Below are 17,126 nucleotides of genomic sequence, written 5' to 3' on the forward strand. Positions count from 1 at the left end.
TGTGTAATCCTGCAAACTATTTCTTCATCGAAACTATTCTTGTTATTTATTACATTAAGCATCAGTATAGAAGTTGTTATTGATCAAACTTTCGGGCTGATTTATGTTTCTAGCACATCAAATTCTGGGAAACATTACTCCCTCCGTTCCACTCATTTTTTCCTCAAATCAGATTTTTTCTTTTATTCAATCAAATAAATGAGCTTATGTTACCCCAAGGCCCAGGTCTACCTACTTATGAGCTAACAATCGAAGCATAGATGTTTAGGGCTGCCTGAGATCACCCCATCAGATGTTTGAAAATTTCCCAATCTCGAGTTTAGCTTGGCGGCGCAGGTCATAATTAATATGTTAACACTCGAGAGTACAAACTAACTAAAAATGGAAAATGTGAGAATCTGATATAAATTTGATTTGAGACATATGAATTCGAATCAGTATTTTTCTGGCTTCGATTCAATCTTGGGTCAATTTTTTTTTTGACGAAATCTTGGGTCATTAATTCCGTCAACTATGTTAACAACCATATATAGGAGTTAAGGAAATCATACTATTTGATTGATAAATGAATCCATAACATGTCAGAATAACTTGGCTTCGTGATTACAATTTGAGGATCTCTTATTACTGGTTTAGATTTTTAATATTCTCCTAAAATTTTGAAGTGTACGGAGAAAGTTTTGATAGGATCATAAACTAAAGTTTATAGTGACCCCGAACAACTTGAACTCTCGAACATCTGGTGTCTGTTCAAATACATCTGAATTCGACGTAGCAACATCACTTTTGGCTTGTGAAGTATAGTCAATGTAGAGTTGCATGTCTGGTGCTGTGGAGCGATAAAACCAGACAGTGTCTCCAGCACTGAGGCCTTTCTCCCTCACAAATTGGTTCCACTCACTTGTGAGTACATAACCCTGATAACTTTTCCAAAATATAAACCTGAATCTCCACATTTTTCCTTCATTGTCTTGCATACGCAACAGTGAACCTTTTGAGTCCGATGGATCAGGCAGTGGAAAGTGCATCCTGGCATGGTACTTGGGAATGGCAAGACGATGCTGTTTGATATCGCTTGATGTCACCACCTTGTCGAAGAGCTTCACTCTTTCAGGTGGTAAGACTACATCCATTTCTTGATCCATTACCAAAGAATGCTTGGCTGATACTTATGTTGCTTCAATTGAATATGTGCTATTGATGCATTACATAGAGCTTGCTTTGTAGCATATGTAAGATGAATAGAACTACAAACCCAATTACATGCAATGATGCAAACGTGCCTTTATATACTGACTAGCACACGAGTGGAAGTGAGGAATTAGAAGTGTGCATGCACGCGTTTAACCTACGAGACTGTTAAATGAAAGGAAAATGTTTTGTGTACATAATCATGTACTTGTACATAATGACATGCGATGAGTTTTAACCAGAATGAGCCCCTCTACTTACATCAACAACCCTAATTAATACCACCACATCAATTGCCATGTCATTATGTACAAACTTTCTGTACACAATTTTGTGCATCTAGCACTAATTAATTTGAATGAAATTCATCTTATTTATTGGAAAGCAAGAGAGAAGTACACCTTAGGGAGATGTATGATTACAAATTACACAACACATGAGAAGTGGTCACAGAATGCAGAATAGAAGTAGCAACTTTAGGATCTGGATACCCTCTTACTTTTATTATGACAAATGTGATTCCTTTTCATTCTAAAAGGTCAACTTATAGAAGTTATCTATATGTATGAACTGATGAGTTGAGTTTCTTATCTTCTGAATCACTCTTAATTATATTCTTCCTACTACTTGCTAAATTTGATGAAGAAATGATGCGAACGATCCTACACTCTACAGAAAACATCATTTTCAAGTATATATAGGTCTGGACCTTAGATGTCGATTCACAAAAAGAGAACTTGTTTTATATGATGGTTGTCGAGCAGTGATATGTTGAAATAGAACATAGAATAAATTGTTGCCTATATATTCTCTTGCTGGATATTCTTCATTTTTTTTGTACATGATGATACATTTCATAAACGAATGTACAATGCACGATGCATTGTGCAACAAAGATAAAATGATCAGTGAACAAGGAATCCTTTCTGGTCCAATTTCCAAACTTCTTGTACATCAATGTTAAACGGTGCAGGTCAAACAGCATCGTTTTCTTGTGTAACCGCTTATTTCGTGTTGCTAAGTAATCTCTCAACATTTTTAATAATAACTAATCTTAGTTCTTCGTTAATTATTTCGTCTCTATGTAATCCGGAATCATTTCTAATTAATTATAGAAAATATCGACATCCTTCAAATCTATAAACCATGATAACGTAGATATATCAACTACTCCTACTCCTAAATATAGCGCTCTGATAAAAATCTAATCTAACATAGCTGTGTTGACTTGATCGCATGTAACTCGCAAAAATATCCGACATCTATCAAGTCGAGACATCTCTCCAGTCTCAAACAATTAAAAATCTGAAATCCCCTAATTTCATATTTCGATTATTTAAGAAAACCTTCAACATGTTCCTTGAACATGTTGTACATGTTACAAATTCGGGAAAGTAGTCGGGAGATCTGTTGCTCCTCGAGGTATGTTTTTCAAAATGATATGACTGGCTTCTAATTATATTCTTATACTCTGCATAATGATAATAATTTGGTTGTTTGGTAACACTAACAACTATATACGAAGCGTTATATCTTATTCCTTGAAAAAGGTTAGGATTATACAATAATAATTCGTATATAATATTTAAATATAAGATAAAATTTATACATTAGATGTTTTAAATCAAATCAAAACAAGTTTTCAAATTGAATATGTTCTCTTCTTTTTGAGTTCTAAATAAAATAGAAGGCAGATTTATAAAAATCAAATACAAGTAAATTGTGTAATTAGATACGACTTATATTTTTTTATATCTTTTAAATATCGTATAATGAAGTATCAGGTTTTATTATTTGATAACCAATTAAATTTACATCATAATAAGAATATATATATATATATATATATATATATAAAATATTTTTATTTATAAAAAATATTTAAATATAAAATATAAATAATACTTCAATGTTCTAAATTCATTAAAAATAAGAAATAGATTTTGTAAATAGAATATGTGGTGTCATGTCATTTTTATATTCTGAACAAAAGAGAAGGAGGGTTTCTAAAAATCATATAGAAGTAGGTTTTATGACTAGAATAAAAAAAAATTCTTTTTATTCTAAACCAAATAAAATGAGGTTTTATTAATAGAATATGATACTTTTAGAAAATTCATAACTATTTAATCTACTTTATATTTTCCGTTCGAATTTAAATATGATTAACTGTTATATTATCACCAAATCTTTTTATTTTTAGTGAAATAAAATCTTGACTTTGATCATGTATGTATCTGTAATGCCCCGAGATCTGTATCTCTTGTATCTAGGCTGCTGCGCTATTCGGCAAACCTGTCTTATATTACATAACTCGGCCCCGCAAGACCAGGGTCGATTATCCGCTTATAGCTAATTTAGAATATTATTACAACAATAAGTTCAGAAATACAAACAACTAAAATAAACATAAATACCATTGACACAAGAACTAGCCATCACACCCTTCATCTTGTAACGGCCCCACGCCTTGTCATTGCCCTTGCTATTGTGCGCTTCCGGACTGTCCTTCGTATCCGTGGCATATTGAGTAGTCTTTACTATTTATAGAGAATTAATAATTGCAAGTATGAGCAATTGAATGCTCAACGAGTCCACATTTTAATTAAAAACAACACAAAGTATATCACTAGTGCATTTATACAGATACGACAAATTAAACAGATTCAAAGGAAGAGCTGCAATTAAACACATATAGTCAAGAAAACAAAAAATAACTGATACTGGTCTACATCCCGACAGTTCCACTACATGGCTCGCTCATCGTCATTAAGAGAAAACCAACCATGTGTCACACTTACAGTCTGATCGCGACCGTCGATTGACGCCACACAATTTATCCCACTCTTTGCTAGCATAAAGGTTATCATCATTTTTACTTTTTAAAGTCGTCTCAAAAAGTGACAATAAATATTCTCGTTTCCACCACGAATATACAACATTCGTGTTGACCAGTTTATAGGAAAACTCAATTCTTCTCAAATACAACCTTCAACCTCCTTCTTAGATGCGAACAAATGCAACCTTAAGATGCAGAACAAGTCTTCTTGGAGTACAAAGAAATCAAATAATCCAAATAAAAATGTATTCAAAAACAAAAATCACTACACCATAAATGTCCTATTACGACCCCCCTCCTACTGAATGTTAGCTAATATGTTACCTTAGACATACTACTTATAGTCTTATTTAACACTTTGTTTTTTGTGTCACCTTAGAGAAAACTCTAATGTTATATTAGATACAAAGTGTTGAAGTTTGGATCATAAATGTATGAATGTTATCTTAGAGTATTTAAATTAAATATTATTTTGACAAGAATTTCGGGTGATATATTTAGGTGATATAAAACTTAATAAGTGAGTTATAAGTTGATATACGAGTTTTTTACATAAAAAATTAAAATAAGAATTTGTAAAATAAAAAATTTAAAAAAGTTAATATAAGATTTTTAAAATTAATAAAAAAACAAAAAAAAACAAACCCACTATTTTAATTATATGAGCTGCATTGATATATAAGTTTTAAAAATAAAAATAAATGGATATGTAATATATGAGTTTATAGTAATTAACAAAGGAAATATAAATAATATCGTTTTTGTAAAATAATTAATAAATATTAATATTAATATATAAATGGTAGATGGACTCAACACATATTTTGGGCTGGGCGGCAAAAATTTGGGCTGAGCGGCAAAATTTCAGACAATCCCCGCACTTAAACTTTTCGGACAAAACACAAAACTCTCTCTCGACACAAAACTCTCTCTCACTAAACACAAAACTCTCATCTCTCTCGACAGCTAATCTCTCTGAGCTCCAGCTAATCTTTCTGAGTTCGCGTCTCACTTCACTCTGTGGCTCGCGTCTCACTTTCACTCTCTGAGCTCAATCTCTAGTATGTAAACCGGGGCTCAATCGATTTACTCATATCAGGGCTCAATCGAATTCGCTTCTTCAAAATGGAGTTTCAGTCGATTTGATTTTGTTTATGTTTTTGTTATGCAATTGATTTTGTTTCTCTAATCTCGGTCTCTATGTCTTCATTTCAGGTGTTTTTCAAGTTAGGGTTTCGAGCTAGGGCTTCAAATTGATTTAAGGTACATTCTAATTAAAATATTAAGGCTGATATTGTGTATGATTTTAGGTTTGTTTTTATGTTTTCATTTTTCATTAAAATTATTACTCTGTTTGTATGATTTTATGTTTGTTTGTATGTTTTCATTTTATGTTTGTTTGTATATTCTAATTAAAATATTAGGGCTGATTTTGTTTGTATGCTTTCATTTTTCATTAAAATATTGGGCTTTGATTCATTTTTCATTTTGTATTTTCTTTTGCTTTGTTCCAGTACTCTGTTTTGATTTGGTACTGTGTTGTGATGTTTTCTTTTATTTTGTGTGTTTGTGTGCACTGCATATTCATCATTTTTATTTATTTATTGTTTTTTTGTGCACTGCATCTTCATCATTGAGAAATTGATTTATAAACTCATTATTAATCAAGAATCTGTATAGTAGTAGTAATATATATATGTACTAGTATTTAAGCCCGCGCTGCTGGGCATCGACATAATAAATTTGTTTGTAACTGATAAAATTCGTAGTTTGTTCAATAATACTGCCAAGAGAGAGATTGTATGTATTTGATAAATACTTAAACGTGAAAATAATGAGTTGATTTAAACCAAACGTAGCATGGTAAAGTCCCAAGTGTTAATAGTTGAAAATAGATTGCAAATGACATAAGAGTTACAGAGTTCTTAATACAGAGTTCTTAAAACAGAGTTATAAAAACCTACGACACCATTATCTTAAGAATAATACAAAGTTTTTAATATGGCTTGCAAACCATATCCAAATGCAGAATTAGAAATTACAAAGTTCTCAAACATTATTACAGAACCATACATTACATAAGATAAGTAAGACGATTGAATAATTGGAGTAGCATCATGGAATGATGGAGGTAGTAGAGTCCTCTTGTAGGTGTCTTTCATTTGCGAACATCAATGGAGATGCCAATTTGCCAATCTGTACCATTCAATCGGTTAACATTTATTTACAAAAACATTAATTACATAGGAGAATTTACTAACCTCAAAGAATCTCTCAGATCCTCCACAGCTTCATGATGAAGATTCATGAAAAACCTCGTCGCAGGATAGTTTGTCAACTTCACCTCACCTAAAACGTTAAGTTGACAATGTGTTTATAAAGATATAAATAAACAGGAATCTATTCTTTTGAGGACTACCTTGGATCATGCGAGCTTTGACACTGGATATGATAAGGATTACTGGATGCTGGCCAGCATTATGGAGTTCCTGATCAAGAGATCGCGCCATTTCATCAAAGAATATTACTTGTGCAGGACTGCTGTTAAGATATAGATACAAATATTCAGTGATTCAACATGCAATACTTCTATTAAAGCATAGATTTAAAAAATTAACACAAACTTCAAATCGTTGATGGTAAACTGAATGCTGTTTTTGAGCTGGTTATATTTGTTCCTGTAGGTAGTCATAGGTTGCACTTGTTGTAGAACGCCAACAACATCTACATAACAGAATAGTCAGTTACAGAAAACTACACTGGCTTTATAGATTTCTTGTATTAAACAAAAAAAACTGACCGATTAGGAAGTTGCTTTCCCTTGCAACATCGATTATAGTTGATAAGTTAGTGAACTGAAACACATGACGCTGGATATAATCCACATCTTCAGCTACAAAGATGTTAGTCATATGATACAATTGGATGAAGAAATTACTTTCAAAGCATCTTTCAGTTTGCATGGCACCATATTGCCTAACAACAAAGTTATGTACATTATAGGTTTCTCCCTCCGTAATCAAACCCTGAAGTTGATTCATGTTTGCAGCAGCAATCCAGGCCCGAATACGGCCTCCCTAGTAGTGCAGAAATACCATCATTAATCTAATAAACCCTGAGGATGAATAATTGGTAGGTAAAGAATTGGTTTCACTTACCAATTCATCGACGAAAATACAGTTTATACCAACTATATCTCCCTGCTGAGTAATGGCTTGCCAAATCCTCGTTACTCTGACTTTAAGCCTCCATGCAGTTGTTATTTGCGGGCGTAGATTTGATATCATCTGGTATGGGATCTGAGCCATGTTTGTGTGAATATTTTCTTTGAAGTAGAGCTGGTTTTAAAGGCACAGGTGATTGCACTTCTTTCCAAGTTTTACTGCTCTTCCGAGAAGTGTTGTTGGATGGTAGCTATTATTGAAAGGAATCTGGTTACTTTACCTGAGGATTCCTGTGCATATATGCAGTCCAGTATGAGTGCCCTGCAAAGCCTATGCTAGAAATTTAGCTTTTCCTCTGGCACCTGCAAAGTTCTATTAGTTTTTGGCATATATATTTGGTGCTTTTCAATAGTCGAATGTGCACACTAATAATCCCAAAAGATTTTTCACTTGATAATTTCTGAATAATAAAATTTCAGAAGGGTACAACTCCTTGCACAGCAAGGTTAATTGTTCTTTGATGCTAAGAGTAGGCTAAAAGTAATTAGTCTTTTGCATTAGGGCAAATTTACAGTTTGTGAAAATTGCAACTTTCCAGAGCAGCACCATACAGCAGTGTGCATTTGTTAATCTGTTAAGCTGGACTTTAAGTCCACAGTTGAGATTCCTTGATCATTGTCGGTTGATTCGGCTGCCTGTTATTATAAAAGTATGTTCCAATATCACAAAACCATACTAATTGACAGGATGTTGAGTTGTATAAAAATGTACCTGTGATGTTGGTGCACGACTACTGGAAGCACCTTCATTAGCCTCTGCTGGAAGCTTGACAAAACCTCTGCAGATGTTAGTAGCCCAGTAATACTTGAACTTGTTCAAAACGTTTGCCTCCCTAATATGGATCACTATACTGTATTCCTTATCTGTAATACCAAGCACACATCCCGGAAAGGCTTGCACACTGAAAATCTGGTGTGAAGAACTCTTAGTTTGATTTCTGCAGTCAATTGAATACGTAAAAGATGACAAATACCTGATCAGCAAAATCAGAAGCTCTTCTCCCAGTTATTGCACGCACTTCTCTGTCTCCTAACACTACTGGCATCTGGCCGGTTTGGTCCTCAGCAACAACATGAATTTTAAACCTACATGCAAATGGTGGGTGACTATCATAAGGTACTGAACATATAATTGAGAAAATTTGTTAATGGAAGCACTAACTTTTTCTGGGGATACGGAACGTATCTGTTGCAAGCTTCACATATTGGACATGGATTTCCAACTGTGACCTCCATGTCACAACTTGTGCAAGCATTGTAAAACCAGCTAAAAGTTTCATCAATCTTAGTAATCTTCACATGTGCCATGAAAAATCCCTGAATAGATCATTTATATTATAAAGTTTAAATAGGAAAGATACTACAGTCATGGTTTAAAGGTAATAGACAAAAATTTCTAACTGGCTGAATTTAATAACCTCAATGTCATCTTTTCCCAGGTTTTCAAGTTCTTTAACTGTTGCCATAGCCATTGACTTGACTTTTGGTTTTCCTAAAGCCTTCTTGGCAAATTCAGGGTTTGTCAACCTAAACAAATGAGTTGTATGTGTTAGGTGGACATAAAGAGCAGCCAGTTATATGGAGATACAAAAGTTTAGAGTTTCACTTACAATTTCCTTAGTGTCACTACACTATGGTGCTTGTAGTTGAGATATACAGTTGTCGCTGTGTTGTTTGATATGTCTATCTCACCTGTAAGTCGATGTAAAATTACAGAAACCATATAAGGAGTGTTAATGATCATCATAGATAGTAAAGTGTTTACCATTCCATTTCCCAACCCTGCATCCTGAAATGATGATAATAACTGGCTTTTCCAAACCACTTTTCATAAGCTTATCAAAGTTTTGGCCGAAATTATCCCAGAAAGTAACACTTATGTTTGAACTACAAATAAACAGAGAGATGAAAACAGGGCTACTGGGCAGGAGGAGTATAAAATTTGAATACACAGGAAAAAAATTACTTTCCGTCGGTTATATAAAATTTTGCCTGCCTTTGACTCTGTCCATGTCTGTTTGTTAAATCTCTTATATTGTCATAGTCCTTAATGATTCCCACCACATCTGCATACCACAAAATGAGCTTGCACCAGATATCTTATCTTAAACACAACAGTTTCAAGAAATGTTAAATTACCTGCTAGGTAAGTAGTTTGTTTAGACAGTTCCTCCAGCTGGCTGTGATCGTAGAAGTCGAAAGCATTTGCTGGTATTGTGACACCATCATCTGCAAGCTGCTGTATAATTGTGTCTTGATTAAACACCAACTGTGTAGCATTCCTTAACACTCTGAACTTTTCAGTTTGCTTGTAAATTTGGACATCAAAGTTCTTAATGCTGTACACTCTTCCAACATAGACTATGAATTGGAATTCATCAGCACATTTAGTCGGTACAAATCCATGAATCCTATGTCCCTGCATGAGGTTACCATATTAGTGTTGCAAACAGTTTTCACACTGAGATACCATAAACATCACATATAATTTACCTTCTGGTCTATCACAATGACATTGAAACTCTTGAATTCCTCTCCTGATTTTGTAGCTCCTCTCCATAAACGGATGACTCGGACCTTAATTTTGTACTGATCAACTCCCGGTTTCAAGTTCTCAACTGCAGTGTAGTGATTGCTTGCCATTGTCTTAAATTGCTGTGGGAAACAAAGACTTCATCTGTGCTTATATACATGAGTTAATTCCTTACCAGAATTAATTGTTTACACCTAACATAATATGCATTTATGTGACAAACATAACACTTGAACTAATAGAAGCAAACAGTTCAAACATAACCATTTAGTTGTGACAGCAACAAAAATAAGTTCACAATATTACAGACCTTAACAGTTAAAAATAAAAAGTACAGATAGTGACCAAAGTAGTTTGTTCTGGTACATGAGGTGAACTGAAATAAACACAAAAGTTGATGACCATCATTGAATTTGTTGGATGGCAACATTGATCACCGGGATTCTCATTTAGAAATCTGAAACAAAAGAGAAGATTTGTTGGGTTGTTTTTGGCATGGGAAAAAATGCATTACTAAATTGCAAGCTAAGCATACCTTCTCCAATTTAATTTTCTTCACCAGAGGAGAAACGGATGCATCTGTAGGATTGAAAGCCAAAGATTCGGAAATATTTCGTGGTCTTGTTTTCATGTTGGTTGACTTCTCAGTGTTTGGAGTTTCACTTGCATTTTGCTCTGTCCCAGATTCCTAAAAAAAACAAATTTCATATTACAATATTTTACTTTTAAATGTGACAATGCTATAATTAGTGACATACATTGACCAAGGAGATATCTCCGATTTCAACCACAGTTGCACTATTCGGATCAAAACTGTCCCCTTTTTCCTGTGCCTGCAGAATTTCCTTTGCATGGAAAACGGTCGAACCTTTTTCAACATTTTCCTGGTTGATAGAAAGGTTGATGGTATATTTCTGCTTGAGGAACACTTTCAGAACTTCTGGAAATTTTTCCTCCTCGGCTTCCTATGTACAACACTTTGAAGTTAACAATAAAGAAACAGGGGGAAATTATTTACGAAATAATTACAGTAATGGAAGAATTACGGACGTCACTACAATCAGCATGCAGGTCAATCACTGTTTTATCAATCAGTTTTGTAATCTCGTGATCTGGGAAGATAATTGCAACCGAACCAGTTTCGTCTGAGCATAGAGTGCATAACCGGAACCTAACAAATATAGATTTTACACATGTATTAGTAAAAGGAAGATGATAATTTAATTTTGTAGCAGTTGGTAAGATTTATGTGCAAAACGTAGACCTCTTTTCTGGGTATGGGATTATTCGACCACAACCATTAGGACGTGAACATATGAATTTTCCATGCTCAAGTTCCAGTTCTAAATCACAGCCTGTACACTTCCTGAAGTACCAACTTTTGTTATCAGTAATCCTTTTGACGGTGACCTCACAAAAGATGCTATCCTGTAAAAACAACACTGCATTTGTAAATACGGCTTAAATATTATATTCATTTATATAAAAAAAAATAAAAGAAAGACAACCTCTCCGAAATCTTTAGGCAAAGATTTTATATCCTTAACCTTCAATATTTTCCTTGGCATTTGAACAACGACCTCCTCCTCCTCTTGTATCTCAACCATAACAGCTTCATTTTTTTTCTCAGAAATACTATAATGCATTGAAATGTGTCATACTTTTGGAAAAAGAATACATTCTATAATTTTCTAAATATAATTCATAAATGTACTATAAATAAGGTTACCACCTTCTTTTCAACTCATTCATGCAATAGTGTTTAGGATTGATATAAACTCTTGTGGCAGGGTAGTTTGACAAATGTGCCAGACCTGTGCATTTGAATATTATCAAATATGGTGAACTGCGTTAAGGAGCTTAAATAGTACTTATTCCTATTTAGACAGAACCTTCATAGCGACCAACTTTCGCACAGCATATTATAACATAAAGATTCCTGCAGTCGGCGTTGCGAAAATCCTTCTCCGCTAATTCTCCAAACTGATCAAAAAAGGTTACATGCACACTGGAGCTGTGACAGTAGAAGAACAATTAGTTCATCTCCCAATATGCATTGAACTACCTAGAAGTCATTATTGTTTAAATTAATTTTACCTTCCATTGGAGATTTGAAACTTGAAGAGAGTTTTTTCTTCATCATTTTTTTTTTATTTTGATCAGGTCTTGAACATTTATCACCTTGCCAGCCATGTCTGATAAGAAAAGGCTATGTTACTAAATAAGGATGACATATTTTTGTGGGAATATGTGACTCGCAAAAATGTATTACCAATTAAATACCGATTGTCGTCTGCAAGCTTTTCAAGTGCATCATAATGGAATAAGTCAAAAGCATACAACTCAATTGGTAGTCCAACATCTGTGGCTTTCTTGAAGAGTGTGTGAGGAGTGAAAAAAATATGTTTTTTACTGCGTACAGCTCTGTATTTCTCATCTCCCAAATAATCTTTTACTTTAAAATTGGAGATAACATAAATTTCTCCTTCTTTTATCTCCTTCAGCAAGTCACCACAGTATTTGGAATTGGCAAAGGCATGAAGTCTACCATTCTATATTCACAAAGCAAGTCAAATTTTAAAGGCAGATACACAAATATTTTCTACATAAAGTATTAAGAAATAGGCACATATTTTAGAGGACTGTACCGAGTCATCAATTAGTAGCATGTTAACTCCCCAAAATTCCTGTTTCTCTCTGCTCATGCTCTTCCAGAATGATTGCACTCTTACTCTCAGTTTCCAGTCATAAGTTGTTGTGTCCACAGTGTCTATAGGACTGTAGGGGCTCAAATCATTCACAATAAACTGCAGGTAGGAAGATATTAATTACATAACAGATAGGTTTAGAGTTACAGAATCATTCAATACATATGGTTGAACAAAAGCAGTGAATTATAACTTACAGAGGAAGTTGTTTTCTCCGACATCGTCTTCAATTTGAGAGTAGTTGGGCTGTAAGGAGAAGTTAAAGTTGAGAGTACTTCGTTTCTCTAAGGCGGCTTCTTCTTAATCGAGTAGTGGAGAGCTTTGCCTGCATCGGGAGGAGTGTGTGGTCTGAGATTCAGACACGGAATTTGTCTTAAGGGTTTAGATTGAGTTGGGTACCTTTAGTCCTTTGTTCACAGTAAAAGAGGATGCAAACAGTACGCGCGCCATTTCGAGAATTTAGTATCTTGCAAAATGAAAATGCAGTGGCCATTTTGTCTTTATATCCGTTTATATCCGTGAAATTTTTGATATATGACAAATTTATATTTCGTCGGAATACGTAGTAAACGATTTAGCAATATTGTTTAGTAAATTATCAAGAAAATAAAAATAAATATATCAGCATTCCGGTATATATCATTATATTATGAAAATGAGGCAAAAATATTAGTACTATGAGTTGCGTATAATGGTGAATTGGTACTGTATAGAACAAAAAAATTATAAAGAAGGTTATTAATTGATAAGTACACCCTCCGTCTGAGTAGACCCTTTACTCATAAAAAAAATAATATAAAAAAAGTTTGATGTCTAAACTTTTATTCAGTTATAAAATAATTTAAAGAAATATTAGTTAAGTATCTTTTGTAAGGGTCTCGAAATTCGTGCAAACAGTGAACGTAAACTACCGGTTTCGACGTAGGGAGTATTCTAGTGTTTAAAAATATTAAAATATTAAACAAAACAACAGAACCTTGTCTGTTTAATTAACCGATCATTAAATAATATTTTGGCAACTTAAGAAGATAACTTATGAAGAACTCCCACGCTTAATTTTATATGACACTTTGATTCTTGACAAATAATTTTAAGTATGTTGACTGGAAAGTAAAAAAAAATAATTTGGTATTCTCATTTTCTGAATAATAATATATAATCAAACTTTGTATTGGAAAAAAAACAAAACATTAATTTATTTTACAACCCAGTCAAAATAATTAAGAGTAAGTGTTCAAATTAAATTTGTAAGGAAAAAAAAAAGTGCATCCGTTTCAAATATAAGTAATTCGAACACAACATCTTCGCACGGCGGATAGTGATTCCGGTATATAACATTATATTATGAAAATGAGGCAAAAATATTAGTACTATGAGTTTCGTATAATGGTGAATTGGTACTGTATAGAACAAAAAAATTATAAAGAAGGTTATTAATTGATAAGTACACCATCCGTCTGAGTAGACCCTTTACTCATAAAAAAAATAATATAAAAAAAGTTTGATGTCTAAACTTTTATTTCAGTTATAAAATAATTTAAAGAAATATTAGTTAAGTATCTTTTGTAAGGGTCTCGAAATTCGTGCAGACAGTGAACGTAAACTACCGGTTTCGACGTAGGGAGTATTCTAGTGTTTAAAAATATTAAAATATTAAACAAAACAACAGAATCTTGTCTGTTTAATTAACCGATCATTAAATAATATTTTGGCAACTTAAGAAGATAACTTATGAAGAACTCCCACGCTTAATTTTATATGACACTTTGATTCTTGACAAATAATTTTAAGTATGTTGACTGGAAAGTAAAAAAAAAATTTGGTATTTTCATTTTCTGAATAATAATATATAATCAAACTTTGTATTGGAAAAAAAACAAAACATTAATTTATTTTACAACCCAGTCAACATAATTAAGAGTAAGTGTTCAAATTAAATTTGTAAGGAAAAAAAAAGTGCATCCGTTTCAAATATAAGTAATTCGAACACAACATCTTCGCACGGCGGATAGTGATTCCGGTATATAACATTATATTATGAAAATGAGGCAAAAATATGAGTACTATGAGTTTCGTATAATGGTGAATTGGTACTGTATAGAACAAAAAAATTATAAAGAAGGTTATTAATTGATAAGTACACCCTCCGTCTGAGTAGACCCTTTACTCATAAAAAAAAATAATATAAAAAAAGTTTGATGTCTAAACTTTTATTCAGTTATAAAATAATTTGAAGAAATATTAGTTAAGTATCTTTTGTAAGGGTCTCGAAATTCGTGCAAACAGTGAACGTAAACTACCGGTTTCGACGTAGGGAGTATTCTAGTGTTTAAAAATATTAAAATATTAAACAAAACAACAGAACCTTGTCTGTTTAATTAACCGATCATTAAATAATATTTTGGCAACTTAAGAAGATAACTTATGAAGAACTCCCACGCTTAATTTTATATGACACTTTGATTCTTGACAAATAATTTTAAGTATGTTGACTGGAAAGTAAAAAAAAAAAATTTGGTATTCTCATTTTCTGAATAATAATATATAATCAAACTTTGTATTGGAAAAAAAACAAAACATTAATTTATTTTACAACCCAGTCAAAATAATTAAGAGTAAGTGTTCAAATTAAATTTGTAAGGAAAAAAAAAAGTGCATCCGTTTCAAATATAAGTAATTCGAACACAACATCTTCGCACGGCGGATAGTGATTCCGGTATATAACATTATATTATGAAAATGAGGCAAAAATATTAGTACTATGAGTTTCGTATAATGGTGAATTGGTACTGTATAGAACCAAAAAATTATAAAGAAGGTTATTAATTGATAAGTACACCGAATGTCTGAGTAGACCCTTTACTCATAAAAAAAATAATATAAAAAAAGTTTGATGTCTACACTTTTATTTCAGTTATATTTTGAATTTAAAGAAATATTATTTAACTATCTTTTGTAAGGGTCTCGAAATTCGTGCAGACAGTGAACGTAAACTACCGGTTTCGACGTAGGGAGTATTTTACTGTTTAAAAATATTAAAATATTAAACAAAACAACAGAATCTTGTCTGTTTAATTAACCGATCATTAAATAATATTTTGGCAACTTAAGAAGATAACTTATGAAGAACTCCCACGCTTAATTTTATATGACACTTTGATTTTTGACTCTTAATTTTAAGTATGTTGAGTGGAAAGTAAAAAAAAAAAATTTGGTATTTTCATTTTCTGAATAATAATATATAATCAAACTTTGTATTCAAAAAAAAACAAAACATTAATTTATTTTACAACCCAGTCAACATAATTAAGAGTAAGTGTTCAAATTAAATTTGTAAGGAAAAAAAAAAAGTGCATCCGTTTCAAATATAAGTAATTCGAACACAACATCTTCGCACGGCGGATAGTGTTCTTTCATATAAAATTTGAATGAAATATCATTACTTTTATGAAAGAGTTTCTCAAAAAAAATATTAATATGAGAGCAATATTAATTAACTTATAATTTATTTCTTATAACGTATTTTCTATATAATATTTAAATTATATTTTTACTTTGAATTAGAACTTAAAATTAAATAACTTTTTCTAAAAAGCAGATATGAAGTCAACACAACAATAGGTATTTTTCTAATTAAAATCAACACATCATTTTTTTGGATCTATAAGTTTGTACTTATAATATAGCAAACAACGTATAGAAAAGAACTGAGCAAATACCATATTCTCCTTCGTTTCGAATTACAGAGTTCGAGTAAAGTAGCTTTCTTGCTTTACAAATTAGTGTTATGTAAATAAATTAAGATTAGTATATATATTTTATGAGAGAAAAATATCATTGCTCTAAATATTTATTTGAGAACAATAATATAAAGCTGATAGATAATTTATTTAATCTATCTGAATTATTTCATTATCTAAGAAAATGAGACAACGATATTATATGTATAATTCTGTCATATTCGTAAATCAGTTGTGTATAGAGCTCCGTAGTACAAAAAAATTTATATTCATAGCTAAGAGTGATTTAAATTCATTATTCAAAATAGGTGAAGTCTATATTATTATAGAAAAGCAATTATTTTGTAAAAAGAGAAGAATTAAGATAAGAGTGTGCTTAAGTTGTAAAATGAAATGTAGCTTCAATTATTAATTTAATTGCAAAAAATATTCCTTGATGTCGGAATTACATATTAATTTGTCTGTAAAGCCAAGTCAATCAATTTAATAAAGTGTTCTATGCAAACACATTTTAACTAATGCGGGCTTAATTATCATTTACTTTACAATTACACCAAAAACTTGACTTTGTTGACTCTGTAATCAAACATATATATTAGTATAGTAAGTAGCTGAAACGTCTTCTTGCTGCTTCTACTGTTCTTGCAAGAGAGAAAAAAGCTATCTCCAAAGCTGTCAAAACCCTAAACTCTGCCTTCGACAACAACTGATCAAGGTATGAAATCTAGACTTTGTAGCATTTTCAGATTATGCATGTTTACCACAACTGATTGCACTTGCCTTTGAATAAACAGGATGTCTATTCCGAGTAAGAAAGGTGAGAGCTCTTTTCAGTCCATATTCTTTGTACATTGATGCAATCTACTCGGAATCCCATTGATGTATTACTGTT

The 17,126-nt window shown here is 32.1% G+C and overlaps 3 protein-coding genes across 4 annotated transcripts; all 3 read right to left on the reverse strand.

Moving 5' to 3' along the window:
• Window positions 1-689: 689 nt before the first annotated feature.
• On the reverse strand, window positions 690-1,145 carry LOC108217886 (AP2/ERF and B3 domain-containing transcription factor RAV1). The gene has a single exon (XM_017390789.1). The coding sequence runs from the start codon at window positions 1,143-1,145 to the stop codon at window positions 690-692; it is 456 nt and encodes a 151-aa protein (XP_017246278.1).
• Window positions 1,146-8,159: 7,014 nt separating this feature from the next.
• Window positions 8,160-9,178, reverse strand: LOC135150813 (uncharacterized). Of its 2 annotated transcripts, XM_064088008.1 has the most exons (5): window positions 9,019-9,178; window positions 8,864-8,945; window positions 8,672-8,780; window positions 8,416-8,570; window positions 8,160-8,339 (listed from the first exon to the last, which is right to left on the reverse strand). In XM_064088008.1, exons 1-5 carry the CDS (start codon window positions 9,083-9,085, stop codon window positions 8,198-8,200), a joined length of 555 nt encoding a protein of 184 aa, XP_063944078.1. In that variant the 5' UTR covers window positions 9,086-9,178; the 3' UTR covers window positions 8,160-8,197. The 2 variants fall into 2 exon arrangements, with proteins under 2 accessions (XP_063944078.1, XP_063944073.1); XM_064088003.1 differs by having other exon boundaries at window positions 8,864-9,178.
• A 2,489-nt stretch (window positions 9,179-11,667) lies between these two features.
• LOC135152567 (uncharacterized) lies at window positions 11,668-12,715 on the reverse strand. The gene is made up of 4 exons (XM_064092891.1): window positions 12,692-12,715; window positions 12,435-12,593; window positions 12,070-12,338; window positions 11,668-11,800 (listed from the first exon to the last, which is right to left on the reverse strand). The coding sequence occupies exons 1-4, from the start codon at window positions 12,713-12,715 to the stop codon at window positions 11,668-11,670; spliced, it is 585 nt and encodes a 194-aa protein (XP_063948961.1).
• Window positions 12,716-17,126: the final 4,411 nt, after the last annotated feature.

This window comes from Daucus carota, chromosome 1 (assembly GCF_001625215.2).
Source record: "Daucus carota subsp. sativus chromosome 1, DH1 v3.0, whole genome shotgun sequence".
Taxonomy (NCBI): domain Eukaryota; kingdom Viridiplantae; phylum Streptophyta; class Magnoliopsida; order Apiales; family Apiaceae; genus Daucus; species Daucus carota.